Below are 23,350 nucleotides of genomic sequence, written 5' to 3' on the forward strand. Positions count from 1 at the left end.
TTCCCCCATCGTTCTTTGTACTGCCTGTTTCACTTGATCAACGAATTGTAAAGGACTTTGACCAGCTCGCTGTTTTAATCCTGACAATTTAGTACCCCCAGTACCTTTTGCTCCTACTTTAGTCCAGGCTTCTAAATGGACTTGTCTGACTGCCCTCAGCACTACTTGATCATAGTTAGCCTGTACCCTAGAGTTTGCATATGCTCCTGTCCCACACATATCAACTGCGTCATCAGCAGGGTGATACCCTCTCTCACTCGCCATCTTTCTAGCCTCTCTCCTCACTTGAGCTTTAAAGGCAAGGTTCTCCGCCGGTGTAAAGCAGGCTGATGAAACATCATCAAAATCATTAGGGATCCAAACTGCCATGTTTGTTACATTATCTAATAGGCGGCGCACATATGGAGATGCCGCACCATATTTTTGAGTGGCCTCTCTTAGTTCCTTCAGCAATTTATAAGGAACGGGCACATAATCTGTGTTCCCTGTAACTGGGTGGGTGGGGATCGGGTATAATCCGGTTCCCCAGGTTTCTTCTACCAATTCTCCCTGGCGTGTCGCTTCACGGAGACTACGAGCGACAATGCCCTCATGTTCAGAGGTCTCTTGAGTCGGGGGGTTTCCTTTAAATGACAATTTGGAGTTCACTCCTCTATAGGGAGGTAGGTCCAGCTCATAAGGAGCCATGGGCATCTGAATGGGGAAGGCATGTGTTTGTGAGGCCATTGGAGGATCTAAAAGGCGCTCACTCCCTTTTGAATTTTCACCCTTACTCATTACTTTAGGTTTTATTCGCCGTCTTGTAGATTGGCGGTCTTCTTCCTCCTCCTCGCTAGAATCTACTTTGGTGGTCCTTTTCAAGTCCTCCCAGGGATATAGGTCTCTGTGCTTGTTTTTTGCCTTTTCTTTTGTACATAGAGCTCTCTCTTCGTCCGAATCCGAGGCAGCCAGGGACTATCCGGCTTGCGTCGTTTCATCCCGGGGCATGCTGATTGGTTTCGGATTAAGGGCGGCATCTACTATTCTAAAAATTGGAAAGTCTTCTGGTTTTAAGATCCCTGGGTGTGTATAATCATATGCGGCCATTTGCTGACCCACCAGATGCCATCTTCCTATTTTTATGCCTGAGTGTTGGACCCATGGGCAGACGTCCCAAATTTTCTCTATGTCTTAATGGGGAGTTTGCAACCTTTCTGTGCACATAACTTATAGAGGCGTTTTGCTAACACCGCTTTTTCTTCTGGCAACATTTGGGAAACACTACTATTTCCCCCCATCTTCCCTGCTCCCAGCAGAGGCAGCTCAGCGAAGGCAGAATTTCTGCCGAGGCAGTCTCTCTGCGCTCATGAAAGTCCCTGGACCCTCGGTCCCTGTTCGGGCACCACTTGTAGCGTGACGTGTTTCTCGAGCGGAGTCTCTGCCCTCTACTTACCCATCTTCTGGGCCTTCGGTCGTCACCGGCTTCCGAGGAAGAACTAAACACTGAGCCGAGTTGCCAGAGAACAGACGAAGTTTATTCTTACAAAGCTACATCAGGCACAGAGAGCTAACTTCAGGAAGTACATTGCATATATAGCTCTTTGGTTTTTTCAGCACCAGTCAGGGTGTCTGATACCAGTTTCATCCTTATAAGGCAATCTTGTAGCAAACCTAGCAAGCCTGTGTTTTTTGGCATCTACCATGGGTCTTAACCCCCAACAGTGCATCAAGAGAATTGTATAAATATGTTTACATATATTGGATTTAACATATATTTTACCATGTTTAACATATATTGGATTGCTTGTCATCTAGGGCAAGGGGTGGGGGGAAGGAGGAAAAAATCTGAAACACAAAGCAATGCAAGGGTCAATATTGAAAAATTATCCAAGCATATATTTCAAAAATAAAAAGCTTTTTTAAAAAGCAATGATGAACAGATAGATTTCAGAAAAACCTGGAAAGATTGTATGAAGGCAAAGTAAGATGAGCAGAACTAGGAAAACATTGGACACAGCATCAGCAACATTTCTCAGCAACACAATAATTCAAGACAAGTAAGTGTAAAGGACTCATGAAGGAAAAATGCTATCCAGGGGCAGGTAGGTGGCATAGTGGATAAAGCGCAGAAGAACTTGAATTTAAATCCAGGCTCAGATACTTAACACTTATTAGCTGTGTGACCTTAGATGAGCCAATTACCCCCAATTGCCTTGCCAAAAAGAAAAATGTTATTCATAGCAAGGTAAAGAATTGATGGACTTGAAATACAGACTGAAGCATATTTTTTCACTTTAAATTCTTGCTTATATATTTTTTCTTTTTGATCTGTTTCTTCTTTCACATCTGTGACTAATTTGGAAACGTATTTTACATGATAGCACATATATAGAATTTGAACCAGGTCTAATGGTTCTCTCTATCACACTACCCTAGATCTCTATATAGACTATTTCCATTTTTTTACTACTATTTAAAACATCACAATAATTTTAATTGTAAAATTAATCCCAATATAAAAAATAAAATGAAGGATGAGAAAACTACCATTTATTTTCACTCTATTTCTCTGATTTTTTTCCCCCTTCCTTTTCACCAATTTGGGATAGGAAAAGGGAGATGTCAGCAGGTTGGAATGGCTTGTGAGTAGTATTACTGTACCTTCTCAACTCAATTCAATTCAGTTCATCAGCTAGAATAGACAGCTGGATATTTCAGGTAAACCTAAATAAAGAAAGAGATGATAGTGGTAGAAAATAGAGATTGATTTAACCAGTCTAGTTATCAAAAATAATTATTTCATTTAGGAAGTTATATCCCTTGCACTAACTTCCTTTCTCATCCATATTTCAGCTCCTTGTAATTTGCTTTTGATCTCATCACTCAAATAAAACTGCTCTCTTCAAGGTAATCTAAGCTTTCTTATTTAATAACTAAAATAGCTTATCACATCCTTCCTGACCTCACTGTAACTTTGGACACAGTTAAACATCTTTTCTTGAGTACACTTGCCTCCCTCAGCTTTCTTAATGCTGCTCTCATTTGATTCTGTTTCTTTGCTGGACTCATGCTTCACATAGTGTAGGTATTCCTCAAAATTATATCAAGAAATCTGTTTTCTTCTTTATTTATTTAGTGATCTTATTAGTTCCCATAGGTAATCACTTTGAAAATGTCTCCCAGAACTCTGTCTTGGCCCAATTGTTCTATTGCCAATGACTGGTTATCTCCAAAAGTATCTCAACTATAACAGAATTCTCTTCCCCCACATCCCCAATCCACTGCTTTTTCCTCTCTTTCTTATTTTTGCTGAAGGAAACTGAGATCACATTAGGGTTCTCTCATTTTTTTGCATCAAGGATTAGTTTTCCCTAAAAGGCAACAAACCTGTTCCTGGAATGTGACTGTCAGAGTTTCCTGACACAACTTCCTGGTCACCTAAAGGTATAAAAGAGTTCTACCCACCACTATACCACTATAGTGGTGCTATCATATCTGAAACCATATGGTTCCCTCTCCAGGAAATCCTTCCTTACTTTGCTAATGCCTTGCCAGAAGATTTTACTTTATGTACTGAATTGTTGTAATAGTAAGAATATTTTAACTTTTGTATAAATAGTCTAAAAATCATAATGTTTCAGTTTGTTCTATCTGGGCTTCATTTCTTTCCTCTTCTTTGGCTATCAACAGCAATGGCAAACTATACCTATAAGGTATGGCTGGCTGCTTATAAATTCTCTAAAAGGAATTAACTTTTCTCTTAAAAAAGGCAGTGATGGTTTACCTTACAGTGCTTCAGCTTTGTAGTCTTTTACTTTTAAGTAGACATTATAATTTATTTCTCTTGAATTGGGTTGGATTGGGATTGAGAGATAGCAGAGATTCTTTTGATCTTATATGGGAAGAATTATTTACTTCTGGAAATCCTGTTAAGCTTGTTTGTAAATATGTACTGGTTTACTAGGTTTTACTTGTGTTTATTTTAAATAATCAGATCCAGAAAAAATGTTGAAAGTTAATATCAACACAGTCTTCTTTATTGACTGACATGAACTCACATCTTTTCTTCCACTCTTTGTTAGAGATAACAAATAATGAAGTGTTCCAAGTATAGAAGCAGCAGGAGACTGCTGAACAAGTATCTGATTTTTTTTTTCAAACTATATTATTGGATGCATAATTGATATCTCCTTTTTTCCTTTTAAGTTTTTATTAACTTTTCTTCTCCTTCTTTCATACCTCTCCCAAATCCTTACTGAATTCTAATTAAATAAATAAAATGCAATATTTTCCAATTAATAGTCTATATTCATAACCCTGAATAGGCTGAACAGACTACCAAGAAGGTAATTAAAATAGAAGTCATATACCTTTAAATAATTGTTTGATGATAGTTGTTTGAGCTCATAATGGTTTTTTAAAAATAGTATTTTATTTTTTCCAATTATACATAAAAATATTTTATAGAATTTTAAGTTCCAAATTCTTCTTCCTCCCTTTTTCCTCTTTCCTCTTCCTAAAACAGTATGCAATTCGATATAGGTTATGATGTGGTTTAGGAGAGCAATTGCTAGTTCCAAATGATGAGTTTGGGGTTTAGCACCAAATAATGACATTGTAGGCACTAAATGGTGTTTGGTAATGTGAAGAATTCACAATGACCATTCTCTTTGGCAATAGGTAGGTTGATTTAGAAGAGGTAATAAACGAAATGAAGAGATACAATCGACACCAGGAGTGGTAAATATGAAATAGAGTTGGGAGAATATATAGTTAGAAAGAAAGGGGTTTTTAACAATTAATGATGGAAAAGGCAAGCTTCCTAATGGTATTCACAATTAACCAGAAGAAAAGGAACACCCCATGAGGTGTGCCCTTAGCAGGCAGGCTAATTAGTGAAAGCTGTTTAGAACCTAAAAGAGTCATTTAACTATAGAAGGAGAAAAACTAGAGGCATGGTGGGAGATGAGAGGAGAGATACCACATAGCATTGGGGGGAGGGGGGAGAGGAAGGGAGGAAAAAACACCATGAGGCAGAGTGTTATGGTGGGCTATAATCCAAAAGGGGTTCAACAAAAATGGTGTGAGCCATGGACAGATTTATAGGGGAAATTTAACCTCAGGGGTTTGGCACAACTTGGATTTCTGACCTGACATAGCAAGGAGGGCTGCCAACGACCTCCACAGAGAGTAGGACTACTGATCCCCATTAGTGCCCTTCCCTGACTAACCTGGGGAGCAATTCTAACATTTCTCTAGTCTCTCTCTGTCAACTGCACCCAGTTACTCAGGATCTTATCATGTTATATGTGCAATCATAGAAAACATATTTTCATATCAGTTATGTAGTGAGAGACAGAATGAAAGGGAAAAAACATGAAAAGATAAAATCAAAATATGCTTCAGTCTCCATTCTGAGTCCACCAGAGTCTCTAGGTGTACATAGCATTTTCTATTAGGAATCTTTTGAAACTGTCTTGAATTATTGTGTTGCTAAGGAGAGTTAAATCATTCATAAATTATTCACACAATGTTGCTGTTATTGTGTACAATGTATCCCAGGTTCTGCTCATTTTCATAAGTTCATAAAAGTCTTTACAGGTTTTTCTGAAATCTGCCTGTCAAACTTGTAATTGTTCATGGAACATAAAATCAAAAAATTTAATTGAGAAAAATAAATATAAAAACAAAGCAGAATCTTAAGTTCTTTGAATTCAGGAAATGTATTTTTTTTTTTTTTGGTCTTTGTATCCCTAGAATGTAGCAATATTTTAAAAGATGTTTGGAGTTAGTTGAATTGAATTGTTGATGGTGGCTCTAGAAAGAAAGGGAGTCAACCTCTTCTACCTCTTAGAGTATCCCCTCTAATATTAATTCCCCAGAAGGAGTTTGAGAGCCATTATAATACTAAAAGAGAGACTGAAATTTTAAAATAAGTAATTGGTGTGGGTGATTGATGCGTTCAGGATAATAATACTCTGATGTAGATGAAGTATCTGTTAGTATTAGTGATGAGATGTGGTTTGGGATATCACAAGAATCCAGAGGAATTTAAAACAATAAAAATGTTTGAGAGTCACTAGTAAAAGGTGAAGAGATGTTTTACCTCGTCTGGTATGGGTGAAAAAACAAATTGAGTGACTTTTCTGAGATCATGAGATTCATCAGCAGAGCTAGCAGATGATCCCAGTCTCCTGACTATAATTCTCTTTCCAGGAAATCATGCTGCCTTGACTTTCTGTTAATATTAAACTGTATAGACATTAAATGGAAATTATCTTGTTTTTACTGATTAGGTAATATGCTTACTACAGCATTACTCTGTAGGCAATTATTGAACAGAAAAGATACTTTTAGTATTTACGAAATGCTAGGTAGCTCGGTGGCACAGTGTGAGGAGACCGAGACCAAAAATCAGGAAGATCTGAGTTCAAATACAGTCTCAAAAACTTACTAGCTGTGTTCTCCTGGGTAAATCATTTAACTATTAATTGTCCTCAGTTTCCTCATTTGTAAAATGGGGATAATAACATTTACATCCCAGGGTAATTGTAATGATAAAATGATATGTTGTTTGTAAAGTGCTTTGCAAATTGTAAAGAACTACATAAATGCTAGGTATTACTATTATTTAAAATATGAAAAGTAATGTTTCTTCTTGGTAGACATTGACTTTGCTCCATCCACTTTCAAATTGTACTTGAGCACATTTCCACTAGATAAACCTACTGATGCACATTAATATAATAATATAATCTGAGGATAAATATTATTAATTTAATAAAATTAAATTTACTAAGTAATCTAATAGTAGACCATCCTGTTTTAAAAGCCAAAAAATTTTTTTTGTTGTTTATAGCTCTGTTACTGTGGATTTAAAAAAAACAACCAGATATCATATATGGATTGTTAAATTCTTTTATGCTCCAGCAATTATTTTATATTCTTTTGTTTATTCAGCAAATATTTGTTGAGTATTCAAAATATGCATACCCAGTATTATCCTGGACATAAAGACAAATGAAATATGGTCCTTGACCTTGAAGCTTGTCACCCTAGGTTATGCGATACTTATCTCAAAATTATGGGAGATAGGCAATACTATCTGCATTTCTCAGGGGAAGAATTTGATGTCCAAAGAGGTCAGGTGGGAGTGTCAAAAATCAGACCCTGTTCTGCTGACTCCAAGTCTAACTTTTTTTGTATTATATCACAACAGTGTGTGATAAATGCCTTATGATTTATGTGGGACAAACAAAATGCTGTAGGAATTCAGAAAAAGCAAAGATTATTTCCAGCTAGGGATGAAAGAGTAGGGCAGGGATTTTTTTTTTTTTTAAACATCTAGGAAATGGCATTGAGCTGTCTAAATGGATGTTGATGAGGTGGGGTGGGGTGTAGTAGGGGAGATTATTCCAGGCAGGGAAAATAGCACAAATGAAAGGCCAGAGACAGTAAAATGTGGAAGATTTTTGAGGAATAGCAAATTGTATAAATTGTCTAAAGCATAAGGTTAGTATGGGAGATGGGTCATGAAAGTTTAAGATAGTAGAGGGGGTTAAATATGAAATTATAGACTTTAGACTTTTTTTGCAGTACACCAAACATTGAATTAGTGATACTATGTGCAGTCACTGTGCTAAACACTGGGAACAATTTAAAACGCCAAACAATAAGGAGCCACTGATGGACTTTGAACAAGAAACTGAAATGTTCTGAGCACTTTCTAAATCAAGAAAGTGTGCAAGGTAAATTGGAAGGAGAGGCTAGAGGAAAGACCATTTCCGCCAAGACTATCAGCGAACTGATAAGTTAATTTACAAAACCAAGGATTCTATTTTCTGCCTCCAAGCATTTTAGCAAACTGTCCTCCTTTCCTCCAATACCTTGTTATACTCATCTGTGTATATGCTATATTATCACTCTTTCTTAGTACAATACAAGCTCTCAGAGGGTAGGGATTTTTTCCTACCTCACAGGAGACACTTAATAAATGGTTGTTGGGAAAAGATTACTATCTATGAAAATTAGATTCAAAGCTCATTGCTCCAGCACATTGGAATACTTTTAGATCCCGTTTTAGGTTTACTAGGTCATAGATTTGGAACAGGAAGAGGCCTTAGAATCCATTTAGCCCACCCCCTTCATTTCACTGTTGGGGAAACTGAGGACCAGGGAGTTAAGTAATTTTATGGACAAACTCCCTCTCTGGGATTCCTCCCTCGGTGATCTCGGGCCGGCAACCTCTCTGCCCTCTCTAGGCCTAAGCAAGCTCATCAGTCAGAAAAGAGGTTTGTGCTCGCAGGCCCCGACTGGCTCGGGGTCACCCAGGGAGCCCGTTAGCTGCTCTTTTCGACTTTGTAAATTAATCCTCGGTGACGTTATCAGCCACAGCAGGACAAAGGGCACAGTCTCTACTAACCCCTCCTCTAGGGATCTGCAGCACAGATTTCGCAAGCAGCGCGACGCCAGATTCCAAAGGTCCCGGTCTGGGTCGTCGGCATCATCCTGCGCCTGCGCCTCTCGCTCTTCCGTCCCGGGAAGACTATAACTCCCAGCAGTGCCCAAGGCTTTCCAGATGCTTAAAGGAAGAAGGGGGCGGGGTCAGAAGAAGCCACGCCCCGTTCCGCTGCTTAGGACCATTCTGCTAGGAGGGCAGGAAAGTGGGCGCGTGCAATCTGGCTCGAGGCTCCTTAACTACGTTTCTACAGGTCTCTTGGTGTTCTTGAGGAATTCTCAGCGGGGGCGGAGGCTTCCCGGGTCGGGCCTCCCCTTCTTTGCATCACATTGCCCTTCTGTCAGCCTAGGGGCAAAGGAGTCTCTCCACCTCCCACTCTTACCCCCCACCCCCGCCATTCGCTACCATGGTCCACCTGTAGCACTCTGAGATAGATCGTCCCCTCCCTAACCCCCGTTCTCCCAACGGGAGCACCCAAGAACCCCCGGGACTTCTGGGAAAAGCCCCTCTCCGCCGCCTCCTCCCCCACCTCTGTGCCCTATAGCCCGCCTCCCCAGGCTGGGAAGCTTTCCTCGTCCCTGGGTTCTGAGGGGGTGGAATGGACAGTGCTAGTTTAATGTTGGTTGTCCCCTCTCCTGGGATTTCTCCTCCCCCCCGATTCCGTACCTCCCCATTTTTGGAGCAGTGTGGGGACTAACCCTGCTCTTTCATGGGGGTAACTGTTCCCAGGTGTTGCAGTGTCCCTTCTCCTAAGTGACCAGCAGCCCAGCCCGGTGCCATGTCTCATCCACCCCACGACGTCTCCACTGATGACTGTCTCGGAAGTTATAGCTACCTCTTCTGCCCAGATATCCTTCGGTGAGCCCTCCTAACAATTTACACCCCCCACCCCAAGAATGGGCGGGTGTTAGGGAGAAGTGGAACATCTTACCTAAGACTGGGAAAGGATGACTGGCCTCTTAGGATTGACATATTGGGGAATGTTATAGAAGGTTATCTGGCAGAAAGAACTGATGGAATTCAAATATAGATGGAAGCAAACTATTTTCACTGTTTTGTTTTTTTTTCATGATTTTCTTTTCTTTTGGTCTATTCTTTCACAACACGATTAATATGAAAATATGTCTTATAACTGCACATATATTTCATATCAAATTTCTTACCAACTTTGGGAGGGAGAAAATTTGGAAAAGTGAATGTCAAAAGTTGTCTTTAAATATAACCGGAAAAAATAAAACTATTAAAAAATAAAATTACTACAGGCAAAAAAGTGAGAAGGATTTCTGGCTGGAGATGGAGGTAGAACTTTATACTCTTAGATTGAGATTCTCTTATGGAGAGTCATATAGAAAGAAAGAATCTCTATGGCTATCGAACTTAAAAAAAAAACTGACTTTTTAATTTTATTTTAATGAAAAACTATCAGTGAGGGAAAGAGTAAGGTCGTAATTCATTTGATATCTTTAATGTAAACAACTTTAACTTTGTGTAAAAGAAGGTGGTGAAGTGGATAACATTTGGCTTCAGACACATACTAGCTGTGTGACCCTGGGCAAATCGCTTACCTCTGCCTCAATTTTTAATAATATTACCTATCTACCAGGGTTGCTGTGAGGATCAGATGAAAATAATATTTGTAAAGTGCTTTGCATACTTTAAACTGCTGTGTAAATGCTATCTATGATGATGGATCAGGAAACATCCTTATTCTTGTCATTACTGGCAGACCTTGCCAAATTTGAAAGGATTATTGAATCATAGACCTACAGCTGAAAGTACACTGCCCCTCTCCCTCCCTTGCTTTCTGGTCCATTCCTTCATTTTACAGATAAAGAAATTGCGTTCCAGGGAAGTAAAATAACCTGCTCAAGGTCACACAGTAATTGTCAAGAGATAAAATTTAAACCTAGTTTCTTTAAAGACAATATTTTTCCTGCTGTTCCATGATGCATCAAAATATAAGACAAATGAGGAGATGTGTCATCCAAGGACCAATCTAAGTTCAGAGAGGTTTAATATCAGTAAATTGGCCATCTTTATTTCTTTTTGGTTTCCATCTACTAAGGTGGGTAACTATGGGGCTTACAATCTGTATTGTTGGAGAGAGGCTACATCCTAATGAAATCATAGATCTTGTGAAGTATTTTTATTATTCAGAAGGCTTAGGAAACATTTAAAAATTTTACTATTTTAGAATTTCATTTTTTTTAATTCAGAATTTAATAATCACCAACCAAATGAGTATTTCCGTACATATACATTGTCAAACCAAAGGAGAGATTGTGCATGAAACTACAAATTTCTGTTATGTTATGAAGATCCTGCTTTTCTTCTTAAAAACTTTTTAAATACAGAATTAGAAAAGAAAAGAAAAAAATTATCATATATATAGCAAATCAAAAGAGCATGCAATATAAACTAATAAATTTCCATTTCAAAAAAACCTAGATAATAATTACTACACATTCTTTTCAAAGCTGCCCTTCTTTGCTTCCTTGTTGGTTTTCTTTTGTTCTCTGCGGTGCATTTTTTACTTTATTTTTTTCCTCTCCCTAAAGAAGGTTACAGTTAAGCCTGGATATATTCATAGATATCTATAAACATACATTCACACATACAAATAAGACTGTACCATGTTTATTTCTATCTGTTGTCTGTTTCTCTGAAGGTTCTCCTCTCTTCCTTCATATGTGGAGGTCTTTCTAAATCAACCAGCTCATCATTTCCTATACCACTGCAGTACTTACTATGCACTCTTATCACATCCTATCTGATTATCTATGAAAGTTTTTTTCTCCAATTTCTACATTCTTCCTATTCTAGACTACATAGATTTGATTTATACAAGAAGATTTTCATTTGAAATAATCAAAATTATTCTTTTTACCAAAATACTGAGGAGGAGTTAAAGGAGAAAGGAAAGAGAAAAACATAACTTGGGGTAAATAAGATGGCAGGAAATACAGAATTAGTTATTTTAACTGAATGTGAATGGCCATCTTACCACTTCCACTTTAGTGTATAGCAGACTGGATTAAAAGCCAGAATCCTGCAACTTGCAGTTTACAAGAAACACATTTAAGTAAAGGTAAAAGCCTGGAGCAGAATCTATCATGCTTCAGGTGAAGTAAAAAAAAAAGCAGGGGTAGCAATCCTGATCTCAGATCAAGCAAAAGCAAAAGTAGATCTAATTAAAAGAGATAAGGAAGGAAACTATATCTTGCTAAAGGATACCATAGATAATGAGGCAATATCAATACTAAATATATTTGCACTAAGTGGTATAGCATCCAAATTCCTAGAGAAGTTAAGAGAACTGCAAGAAGAAATAGACAGCAAAACTATACTAGTGGGGGATCTCACCCTTGCTCTCTCAGAACTAGATAAATCAAACCACAAAGTTTTAGAAAATTTAAGTATGATAGATCTTTGGAGAAAATTGAATGGAGACAGAAAGGAGTATGTATACTTTTTTTCTCAGCAGTTCTGGAACCTATACAAAAATTGACCATGTATTAGGACATAAAACCCTCAAAATCAAATGCAGAAAGGCAGAAATAATAAATGCATTTTTTCAGATCATGATGTAATAAAAATCTCATGCAATGAAAGGCCAGCAGAAAATGGACCAAAAATTAATTGGACACTAAATAGTCTAATCCTAAAAAATAGTGAAACAACAAATCATCGACACAATCAATAACTTCATTCAAGAGAATGACAGTAATGAGACAACATACCAAAATTTGTGGGATGTTGTCAAAACAGTCATTAGGGGAAATTTTATATCGCTAGAGGCTTACTTGCATAAAATAGAGAAAGAAAAGCTCAATGAATTGGACTTACAACTAAAAAAGCTAAAATAATTAAAATTATTCTTTTTACACTCCTAACATGTTCTCCCTTATAATTTAAAGTCTGATACTATTGAATGTTTACATCTTTTTTTTTTCCTGGTTTCTTTTGCTTTTCCAAATGAACTTTGTTCTTCTTTTTAGTAGTCTAATTGGGTTGACATTGAATAAATAGATTAGTTAGGTAAAATTGTCATTTTAAAAATTTCATTGGCTTTAGCAGCCCATGAACAATAAATAACTTCAATTATTTAGATCTGAGTTTATATTAAAAGTGCTTTATATTTGTGTTCATATAGTTCCTGTGTCTGTTGCTTTTCTTTTTTTAAATCTTTTTTTATTCTGAACCTAACACCAAATAAAATGGGAATTTCTATATACATTTTTAGAAAAGGAAAAGGAGTTGGTACATAACAATCTGTTAAGTACAGTTAGCACTTTTAAAATGTAGCTTTAAGCTTTTCTGTTTGTCTATGATTTTTTCTGACTTTTTGTGCATTTTTAAAATAAGATGAGCCTCTCTTTTCTTCTTCTTTCCTTCCCTTCCTTCTTTCTTTCAACTTTTCTTCCTTCTCAAATCTATTGTTATTCCTCTCCTTCCCATGCCTTCCCATTCCAGTGAAAAAAATTAAAAGCCTTTTTCTAACAAATTTGCATAGTCACTTGCTTTTCTTTTTAATCATGATAACTATAACATGCAATTTTCAGTGACATTTATTTATTTGTTAATTATTAAAGCTTTTTATTTTTTAAGACATGCATGGACAATTCTTCAACATTAGCCCTTGCAAAATCTTGTGTTCCAATTCCCCCTTTGCCCTCCCCTCCCCCGCCTTTCCCCTCTGCACTGTGGAAGACCTCTACCCAACATGACTACTCAGAGATCACTCAAAGTAGAAAGCAGAAAGATTGCTTATTATTAAATTCTCATGAAAATGGGCAGTCCCACTGCCAGATAAGGTACTCAAGGCCAAAGACTCAGTGGATACACACAGATTTATAGTATTTGTTACAAGGGGTTACATCACAAGAGAGCATGGGGTGGGGCAATCTAATTAGTTGTTGCTATCTGGAGAGATTGGAATGAAAAGTTTCTGTTTCCCCAAAATCACCTGATTTCTAGGAAACAGAAAATCAGGCCTTCAGGTTTTAGATAATCAAGCAGACAATGTTTAAACTAATAGACTAAATAGGGGAAAATGTCAAATACTGATAAATGTCACTGACTAATGTTAAATAAATATGTCTGCAACCAATCAAGGCCAAGCAAATATGCTTGCACGTGTTATATCCATGCGGTCATAGAGTAACACAGGAATAATGAAAACAAAAAAAAAGAATTCACACATTACTATAAGTTCTTCATTTCTCCATTCCATACACCCCCATGCCCTTCCCTAGATGGCAAATAGTCCAATAAACTTGTTAAACATGGTAGAAATACATGTTAAATCCAATACATGCATACATATTTATACAATTATCATGCTGCACAAGAAAAATCAAGTCAAATCATTAAAAAAAAAAAAAAGATAAGCAAAATAAAATGCAAGCCAACAACAATAGAAAGAGTAAGAATGCTATGTTGTGAACCATAATCAATTCCCACAGTCTTCTCTCTGAGTGGAGATGGCTCTCTTCATTACTGAATAATTGGAACTGCTTTGAATCATCTCATTGTTGAAGAGAACCTGTCCATCAGAGTTGATCATTGTATAATCTTCTTGTTGCTATGTATAATGATCTCCTGGTTCTGCTCCTTTCACTTAGTATCAGTTCATGGGAGTCTCTCCAAGTCTCTCTGAAATCATCCTGTTGGTCATTTCTTACAGAACAATAATATTCCATAACATTCATATACTGTAATTTATTCAGCCATTCTCCAGTTGATGGGCATCCATTCAGTTTCCAATTTCTTGCTACTACTAAAAGGGCTGCCACAAACATTTTTGTACATGTGGGTCCCTTTCCTTCCTTTAAGATCTCTTTGGGATATAAGCCCAGTAGAAACACTGCTGGATCAAAGGATATGCACAGTTTGATAGGTCTTTGGGTATAATTCCAAATTGCTTTCCAGAATGGTTGGATCAGTCCACAACTCCACCAGCAAGGTATTAGTGTCCCAGTCTTCCCACATCCCCTCCAATATTTGTTATTATATTTTTCTGTCAGTGACATTTTTTGAAGAAATTTTCTTTTTTCTACAGTGACAAAGTGGCCTTTATCACTGGAGGAGGTTCAGGAATTGGGTTCCGAATTGCAGAAATCTTCATGCGGTATGTCTCTGTTTATTAGCTTCCCCCCCTTCTCTGTCTTGACTAATTTTGCTGCCTAGGATTGGACAGAATCATGCTTAGTGGCTACTTTTTACTCTTTGACCAAATGTCCATCCCTCTGCAGGGGCTTCCCTCACTGTCTACATATTCTAGTCTTTTCCAGCCATTGCCCTTCTCAAATTATGTCAGTTATCAAATCACTGTAATTCTATTCCTATAGTATATCTACATTTGACCCATTATCTCTTTCCATTGTCTTCATTACTATCTGCCTGCCTTATTGCAATAGCTTCCTAACAGGGCTTCCTGCCCTTTACTTTCTCCTTTTCAGTGTCCTTTTTCACATCCTTAATCATTTTCATTCATATATTGTGATGACTGTGTATTTAAAATCAGCTGGAGTCAGCAATTCAGGTTAAGGGAAAAATCTTCAATCTTTATTCTCAATAGAGGTGAAGAAGGATTGCAATGGGCAGCTGCGACAGGAAGCCAGCTAGCAGAGGGGGATCGGAGGTGAAGGGCGGTCGCGATAGTAATGCGAGCTGCTGTGTCAAAACGCCAGCCGGCAGTCTCTCCTTCCGCTTCCCTTCCCACTCCCTTGCCTCCACCCACCAAAATTGTCATTTTCTATATACAACACATCAGGACTTGCACAAAGAGTAGGCGGGGGCCATTCTTTCTCCAAGCATATATATTAATAGAATATGGTCCAATTACTATTTAGCCTCACGTGCTTGGGACCTCAGTGCATCAACTCAAGCCTCAGCCCATTACATCTCCTGCTTTCTTTTGTTTTAGAACACAGGTGGTCATGCCATCCCTAACTCCTCAGGGAGGTCAGAGCCCCCAACGGGAGGTGATCACACCCTCCTTGACTTCTCAGGAAAGGAGGTGAAAGCTCTAAAAAGGAGGTGATCACGCCCTCCCTGACATTTCAGGAAGGGAAATGAAAAGCACCAAAGGGAAGTGGGGGTTGCTAGTAGGTTTCCGGGCTGAAAGGTTTTATTATGCACAAACCCATCAGCATGGGAGGTATTACACAAGTACATAGCAATAACACAGAGGCTATTAGTGATGACCCTCCCCACAGTCAGTGCAGGCTTGATGTGGTGTAACAAACATGAATTGTACACACAAGTAACGGTATAACAAACAATATAAATCAACATGGTGTTGTAAAAGATTGCCAGAAGTCCTAGAAGGAGAGTATGTAAACAGCAGTCACACATACACCTTCTTCAGCAGCCAAGAGATAGTCCAAAACCAATCTATTGTCCATTGCTTCACATATCAGGGAATCCAATGATCCCCCTAAGTTTTTGAAGTCCTGCAAAAGTCTTTTTATATGTTAGGGAATCCAATGATTCCAGCAGATTTTGAAATCCTGTAACAGTCTTATCATTTGTCAAAAAATCCAGTGATTCCTGAGGGCTTTCAAGTCTTATGTCTCAAAGAATCTAATGATTCCTGAGGGTTTTCAAGTCCTACAACAATCTTATGTCTCAGAGAATCCAATGATTCCTGAGGGTTTTCAAGTCCTACAACAATCTTATCATGTCTCAGAGAATCCAATGATTCCTGAGGGTTTTGAAGTCCAACAATTTTCTATGTCCATGAGTCAAACGCCATAACTGCCACGCTCTTTCATTGGTGAGCACAATCAGCAACAGAACCACCCAATATTTCTTGGGTCTTCTCCTTCGTTTCAAGGGACTGCTCCAACTCTCTGCGATGGACAAGAGGAATACGGCTCATTGGCACCCATCTGATTCCTGCTCCACCAGTAAAGATACAAGCAAACCCTCTCCCCCAAGCAGTTAGCCTATCTGGTCCCTTCCATTCACCACTTTCTAGATCTCTCCACATCACCTGGCGATTATCTAAAGATGGTGGAGTTGTTTGCACTGGACACTGCCCTGTTGTGTTAAAAGGCCTGTATCCTCCCCAACTGTAATCCTGATTGCTTTTCTGTTGGTTGATGACATCAGAGTCCTGAATTTCTAAAGACTCTCTGGGTGTAACCTCAGCTGCTATCATGCCCCATCTGTCTTTTGATTGATACCTTGGAGCTGGGCCCTGCCTCTCATTTTTCTGGGTCAATCTACATTCAGAGGCCCAGTGAAAGCCTCAATTACATTTTGGACATGGGGTTTTGGGTTTTATTCTCTCACCCTGTCTTCTCATCGTCTCCATATATGCAATGAGCTCTCAAATGTCCAACTTTTCCACACTGAAAGCATCTATGAGTTTCTCTAGAATTCCTTTGCCAAAAAGGACCCTGTCTTCAACATAGTTTGGGTATAATAAGCATTTGTGCCCACTGTGGCATAGCCTTATGAGCTCCTCTAAAGGAGTATCCTTGCACAGTCTTAGTATAATTCCTCTGCAAACCTCATTAGCATTTTCCTTAGCAAGTTGCCTTATCAAAATGTCTGTTACTGCATTTTCCCCATTCATTCTTGTGATAGCTGTCTGCAAACATCCCACAAAGTCAGCAAAGGGTTCATTTGGCCCTTGTGTTATTTTTGTGAAGGCCTCACCCTTGTCATCTTTATTGTGGAGAGAAACCCACGCTTTGATAGCATTAGCAGCAATTTGCTCATAAGCTGCTATGGAATAATTAATCTGTACTACGATGTCTACATAGGAACCTACACCTGTTAGTAGGTCATACGTGATTGCAGCATGAACTCCACTTTCACTATTTTGTTGGGCTTGTATCCTACAGAGCTCACTATATTCAGAAAGCCACAAGTAGTTTTGTCCAGGTTCTAGGCATATCCTTGCTATAGATTTCCAGTCATTAGGGGTCAAGATTTCAAAAGCCAAATTCTGTAATAACATTTTAACATAAGCTGATGTAGCCCCATAAAGAGTGCAAGCCTTTTTCAGGTCTTTGAGGATTTCTATATCAAAAGGAGCGTATTTTCTACTTTCTTGACCTGAAGAATTAAACTGTTGAATTACAGGAAAATATGGTGTTGAAATTCCAATACATTTCTCCCTTGCGCTTTGGCCTTAATTAGTCCCTTTTGCAATCTAGTCATAGGAGTGGCTGAATGCTGGTGGGGAGGTGCTAGTGCTGTCACTGCCCCCCCCCCCCACTACCCCTCCTCCCTCCATCCTGGAAGGTGGAGTTGATGGAGGGGAGTCAATTACCTGCTCCTTAGGTGGGGCTGAAGCTGCCTCAGATTCACCCCACCCTGGAGCCTCACTTAAGTCTCCATGCCCTGTGGGGATATGGTCATTAATCTGTTCATTATCTTCCTCCTTTATCTCAGGCTTCCCCATTTGGCTATTCCTAGAGTTTTTTCCTTTTCTTCTATAACTTATTGTATTGTATATAATATTGTAATAATGTATTATATTGTATAAATAGAATGCCTCGAGGGAAATTGAATGAGGACCGTTTTCATTGTAATATGGGAGAGCTGTTGCCCAATTAATGTCCAATTATCTGGAGAGATTTGCTCTCCTCTAAGAACCAAGAGGAGATGCGTTTTAATGTACCAAGAAGTCTAGTTGTCTGTTCCCAAGTTATAAGTAGCCCTTGATCTTCTATCAGCTTAAGCAGGCTTTCTATAGCACCACTCCTGGGGTGGGGTGGGGGAGGGGTGGGGGATGGAGAATCTTTAGGTAGCATCTGTCCCATTTCAGCCAAAAAAGGTTACTAGTTTAGTCTTTAAGAAAATAAGTTCCCTGTTTGTCTATAATACTCACCTAAGTTCCTGGTCACTGGAGACTTCTTCAGTGAAAGTAGGGTCCTTGGTTCCCACGCTTGGGCGCCAAATGTGATGACCATGTATTTAAAATCAGCTGGAGTCAGCAATTCAGGTTAAGGGAAAAATCTTCAATCTTTATTCTCAGTAGAGGTGAAGAAGGATTGCAATGGGCAGCTGGGACAGGAAGCCAGCTAGCAAAGGGGGATCGGAGGTGAAGGGCAGTTGCGATAGCAATGTGAGCAGCTGTGTCAAAACGCCAGCCGGCAGTCTCTCTTTCCACTTCCCTTCCCACTCCCTGCCTCCACCCACCAAAATTGTCATTTCCTATACAACACATCAGGGCTTACACAAAGAGTGGGTGGGTGGGGGGACAATTCTTTCTCTAAGTATATATATTAATAGAGTATGGCCCAATTACGATTTAGCCTCACGTGCTTGGGACCTCAGTGCATCAACTCACGCCTCAGCCCATTACAATATATGTGATCATACCACTCCTTATTGCTTTCCTGGAAAAACTTATAATCCTTTGCCTGCCATTGAGGCTCTATATAGTCTGTCATCCTATCATTCTAGTTTTACCTCCTACCACTTATTTTTCCTTTATAATAGGATGACTCTTTCCTCAGTTCTCTTTGTGTTCTGTCCTTTTTGCTCATATTGTGTATGAACTGCCTTCCCTACCACTTTCGTGTTCAATTTCCTAGCATTCCTTTCCAAGCCAGATGAAATGCTGGTCCCACTCCAAGAAGTTTTGCCTAATCTTATACCCCCTATCATCTGGTTGATAAATGATTTTTCTTCCCTTAGGTCTCATTTAGTACTTTCTCTTTTACGTATTTATCATGGTTTATTTTATATTCCAACACTTTATGTGTTTTATATCTCCCTACACCATTGTAAACTCTGTGGCTGCAAACTTAGTCATTTTTGTCTATTTGTCAGTTTGAAGTGTGGTTCTCTGCACTTAAAAAATATGATGGCCCCTGCCTTACTTACCTCATAGGCCTCTTGGGAAGATCAAATAGAATAGTGGATGGAAAAAGTTTGAAAGCCGTAATATGATGTGCAAATCTTCTCTGTACTGTTATTGTTGTGTTGGTGTTTGTTTTTTGTTCTCAATACCTTGACTTGGGAGTAAATTGGGTTTAAGCTAGGCAGAACTGTGTAAAGTCTCTCTTCCAGAGATGTCAGAGTCCAGGGCAAGATGAAAGTTAAGATGCCTGTAATTTAACTAGCCCAGCAATGCAAGTGTCAGAACTTATGAACTACATGGTAACTTTGGGGCAGGAAGGACATCTCAGTGAACTTGTAAAGAGGGAAGAGAGATTTATAGCTTCTGTACATGCTAAGTTCCCTAGGTAATTACTACTGTATTACATACAGTGTTGTTGCAGATTATTTGTATCTCACATACAACAAACATTTATTAAGCAAATTCTGTATTCAAGGTATTACATAAAAATCTGTGAATATAAAGACAATGAAAAAGGGCTCCTGCCCTAAAGGAGCTTGTTTTCTAATTAGGAAGGAGACCACATGTAAATAGATAAATATGTGCCTGACAGTTTGAGGAAGGGAGACAGCACTGTCAACTTTAAAGAAGGTTATCCTGGAGGAGATACAACCTGAGAAGCCTTGAAAGGACTTGGGATTCTTGAGTGCATTCCTGGCTTTAGGAATAGCTTCTGCAAAGGCAGAAAAGACTTAACCTGATCTCTAGATTTGAAACAAGTTGGACTGGTCTCTTTCATCCTGATGCTTGCCTTTCTTTCCTGGGGAAGAAAAAAAAGAGTTTCCCCCTCCCCCTTCAGCTACTCTGAATACAGACTGCTTTGAATCATGCCAGCAGGGCTAAGTTTTCCCCTTCCCTTTTCCTATCTCTTCCAAGTAAGATAAGGAGTTTTATTAGCAGATCTGTGTGTAGGCTGTTCTATATGTTGAGCTCTTGGTGCAAGTAATCTGTGTTGGGTATTTGTGAGGAGGAGGTCAACATTTGTTTATTTCTGAGCGGCCCTGAGAATGGGGATGGGGTTAAGTAAAAATTGTCCCAGATGATGCAGCAAATGTGGATATATTGGGAGCTGTAATCACAACCCTGCATACAGGCAGACCAAGCCACAGGGTTGTCTTCTCACTGGAAGCAGCAGTGAGATTCGGCAACCCTTTGGGTGTCTGAGCAGCCTTTTAAAAGATCACACTGATCATTTCCATGTGTGAGGAAGGGGCTAGAAAAAGTCCCTTCAAAATTGTCCATTTACCCAATTGTGGATTGATTACCATAGCAGCTGGGGATCCCACTCTATGGTCAATACACTAAAAATGAGCAAAAACTTATAAAAAGCTGATTCCTCTCATCATTGGTACATGGAATATGCGTATGCTTATAAACAATACAAAATCTAGTAGACCTTCAAGAGAACAGCTCTTGTTGCAAGAGCATTCAATAGGTATCTCATTCAAATATCAGTCCCGAGTGAAATAAGGCTGACAAATGAAGACCAGCTTACTGATGTGGAAGCCAGACACATATTTTGCTAGAGGGGCCCAATGAAAGGGAGTGCCATGAAGCTGGTGTAGGTTTAGCAATCAAAACTAGTCAACAAGCTCCCTTGCCTTCCAAAAGGCATGAATGACAGGCTTATGACAATGTGATTGCCATTTGCAGGAAAACACCCTGCCACCATCATTAGTGCCTGTTTTCTCACCATGACCAACCCTGATGAAGTCAAAGAAAAATTTTATGAAAACCTGTAGACCCTTATCATTAGTGTGCCAAAAGAAGACAAGCTTATAAATCTGGGTGATTTTAATGCTAGAATAGACTCAGGCTACCAGACATATCAGGGAGTTCTTGGGAGGAATGGAATTGGAAAGCAAAAGCAATGGTCATTTCTATTGAAGATTTGTGCATCTCATGACCTTTTCATCATCAACATTGTATTCTGTTTAACTAAGTACAATAAAATTTTGTGGATGCACCCTCACAGCAAACATTGGCATTTAATAGACTATGTGATTATAAGAAGAGACAGATAGGATGTGAGGGTGACCAAGGCAATGTGGGGTGCAGGGTACTAGATTAATCATAGATTTATCTTCTCCAAGGTGAGTGTTCATATATCGCAAAAGTAGTGACCCTTGGGCAAAAAGATTACTAGAAGAATTAATGTTAACAGATTAGAGTGCTTCTCTGAGAGGGAACAGTTTGTTGCCAACTTGGAGGGTACATTGCGCCAACACAGTTGGCAACAATGGAACAGAAAAGGAGTGGGCAGCTTTCAGAGATGTGGTATACAGCACTGCATTTGCTCATCTAGGTCAGAACACTTGCAACCATTAAGACTGGTTTAATGAAAATGATTTGAGAAATTCAGAGGCTGATAATGGAAAAATGAGAACTCCACAGGGCATACTAGCTGGATAGTTCATTCCTAAGAAAGTAGCATTCAATTCCATCAAAAGTAAAGTACAGTTGAAACTTTAGAGAATTTCAAGATGAAAATATTTTACAAATTTTAAAATGAATTAATAATATAAAAGTAGACATCTGGAAAAAAAAAATCCAAGGATAAGCAGCAAGATTTGGCGTCACAATATTATGAAACTAAATAAAGAGAAAACAGCCAGGTGGGGCACCATCACACTATCATCCCTGATCCTCCAGAGGCCATCTGCTAATCCACAGTCCAAGAACACAGTGCCACATCCAAAGCTTTTTTATGATATACTGAAGGCTATTTATGGGCCAAACACCTATGGGGCATCTCATCTATTCATTGCTGATTCAGTTGTCACACTACTTAGTGATAAGGATATGATTCTAGAGAGATGGGCCAAGCATTTCCAAAGTGTTCTCAACAGATCATCATTAATGAATGCTGAAGCTATTGACTATTTACCTAAAGTTGAAATCATTCACTCCCTAGCTGAATTTCCAACTGAAGAAGAAAGCTGAGATTTACAAGGTAGAGGGTCCATTGCTTATACAAAAACTGACTGAAATTTTCTATATGGCAAGAAGAAGTTATGCCCCAGGAATGCAAGAATGCCTCCATTCTTCATCTTTGTAAAGTTAAAGGAAATAGATCACAGGGCGGGGGTCTCTCTCTTAGTCACTGCTGTCTTGTCAGAGTGCTTCTTAACAGGCTGACCCTACACCTAGAAAAAAAGTCATTTACTTGAGAGCCACTGTGGCTTCAGAAGGGGCTGGAGGATAGTTGGTATGGTGTTTACTGCCTGACAACTCCAGGAAAAATTCCAGGAGAAGAACAGAGGTCTATATACAACATTTGTAGATCTGATGAAGGCCTTTGATACTCTCAGTCATGAGGGCTTTTGGAAAATCATGTTAAAATTGAATTGCCCAGAGAAGTTCATCAGTATAGTTCATCAATTTCATGATGGCATGCTTGCCCTGGTTCTGGACAATGGGCAGTACTCTTGAGATTTCCCAGTCACCAGTGGAATGAAACAAGGCAGTGTGATTATTCCCATGTTTTTTAGCATGATGTTTTCAACCATGTTGTCAAATACCTTTATTATGGACAAACATGTAATCAAAGTCAACTACCTCAGTGATGATAAATTCAACTTGAAAAAGCTACAAGCCAAAGCTAAAGTAAAGGGAGTATTGGTGCATGATTTTTTTGTTTACAGATAATTGTGTAGCCTCCTAGGCTGAGATGCACCAAAGTATAGATCAATTCTTTACTGTTTGTGCTAATTTCAGTCTAACAATTAATACAAAGAAAACACAGGTCCTCCATCAGCCTTCCCCACACCATTCATATGTAGAACCATCAGTTATAGTAAACGGTGAAGTTTTCAATGCTGTGGATAAGTTTGCTTACCTTGGTAGTATACTTTCCTGAGATGTCCACATTAAAAATGAAATTGACATATGCATTGCCAGGGCTAACTCAGTGTTTAGGAGGCTCCAAAGGAAAGCATGGGAGAAGAGACATATTAGACTGACTACCAAAGTGAAGTGCTTCAGAGCTGTTGTGCTAACCTCATTGTTGTATACCTGTGAAACCTTGGCAGTATATTAGCACCATG

The 23,350-nt window shown here is 38.9% G+C and overlaps 1 protein-coding gene across 5 annotated transcripts in view; it reads left to right on the top strand.

The window, feature by feature from the left end:
• Window positions 1-7,073: 7,073 nt before the first annotated feature.
• The window catches only part of DECR2 (2,4-dienoyl-CoA reductase 2), a 43,434-nt gene continuing 27,157 nt past the window's right edge, over window positions 7,074-23,350 (top strand). For 3 of the 5 annotated variants that reach the window (XM_051968937.1, XM_051968928.1, XM_051968913.1), the window contains exon 1: window positions 10,435-14,567. In XM_051968937.1, the coding sequence (XP_051824897.1) occupies window positions 14,563-14,567 (5 nt within the window). In that variant the 5' untranslated portion in view covers window positions 10,435-14,562. Of the gene's footprint in view, window positions 8,691-9,166; window positions 9,296-10,434; window positions 14,568-23,350 lie in introns of those variants that run through there. The other 2 variants (XM_051968941.1, XM_051968920.1) reach the window with 2 other exon arrangements.

The sequence above is a fragment of the Antechinus flavipes genome, chromosome 1 (assembly GCF_016432865.1).
Source record: "Antechinus flavipes isolate AdamAnt ecotype Samford, QLD, Australia chromosome 1, AdamAnt_v2, whole genome shotgun sequence".
Taxonomy (NCBI): Eukaryota; Metazoa; Chordata; class Mammalia; order Dasyuromorphia; family Dasyuridae; genus Antechinus; species Antechinus flavipes.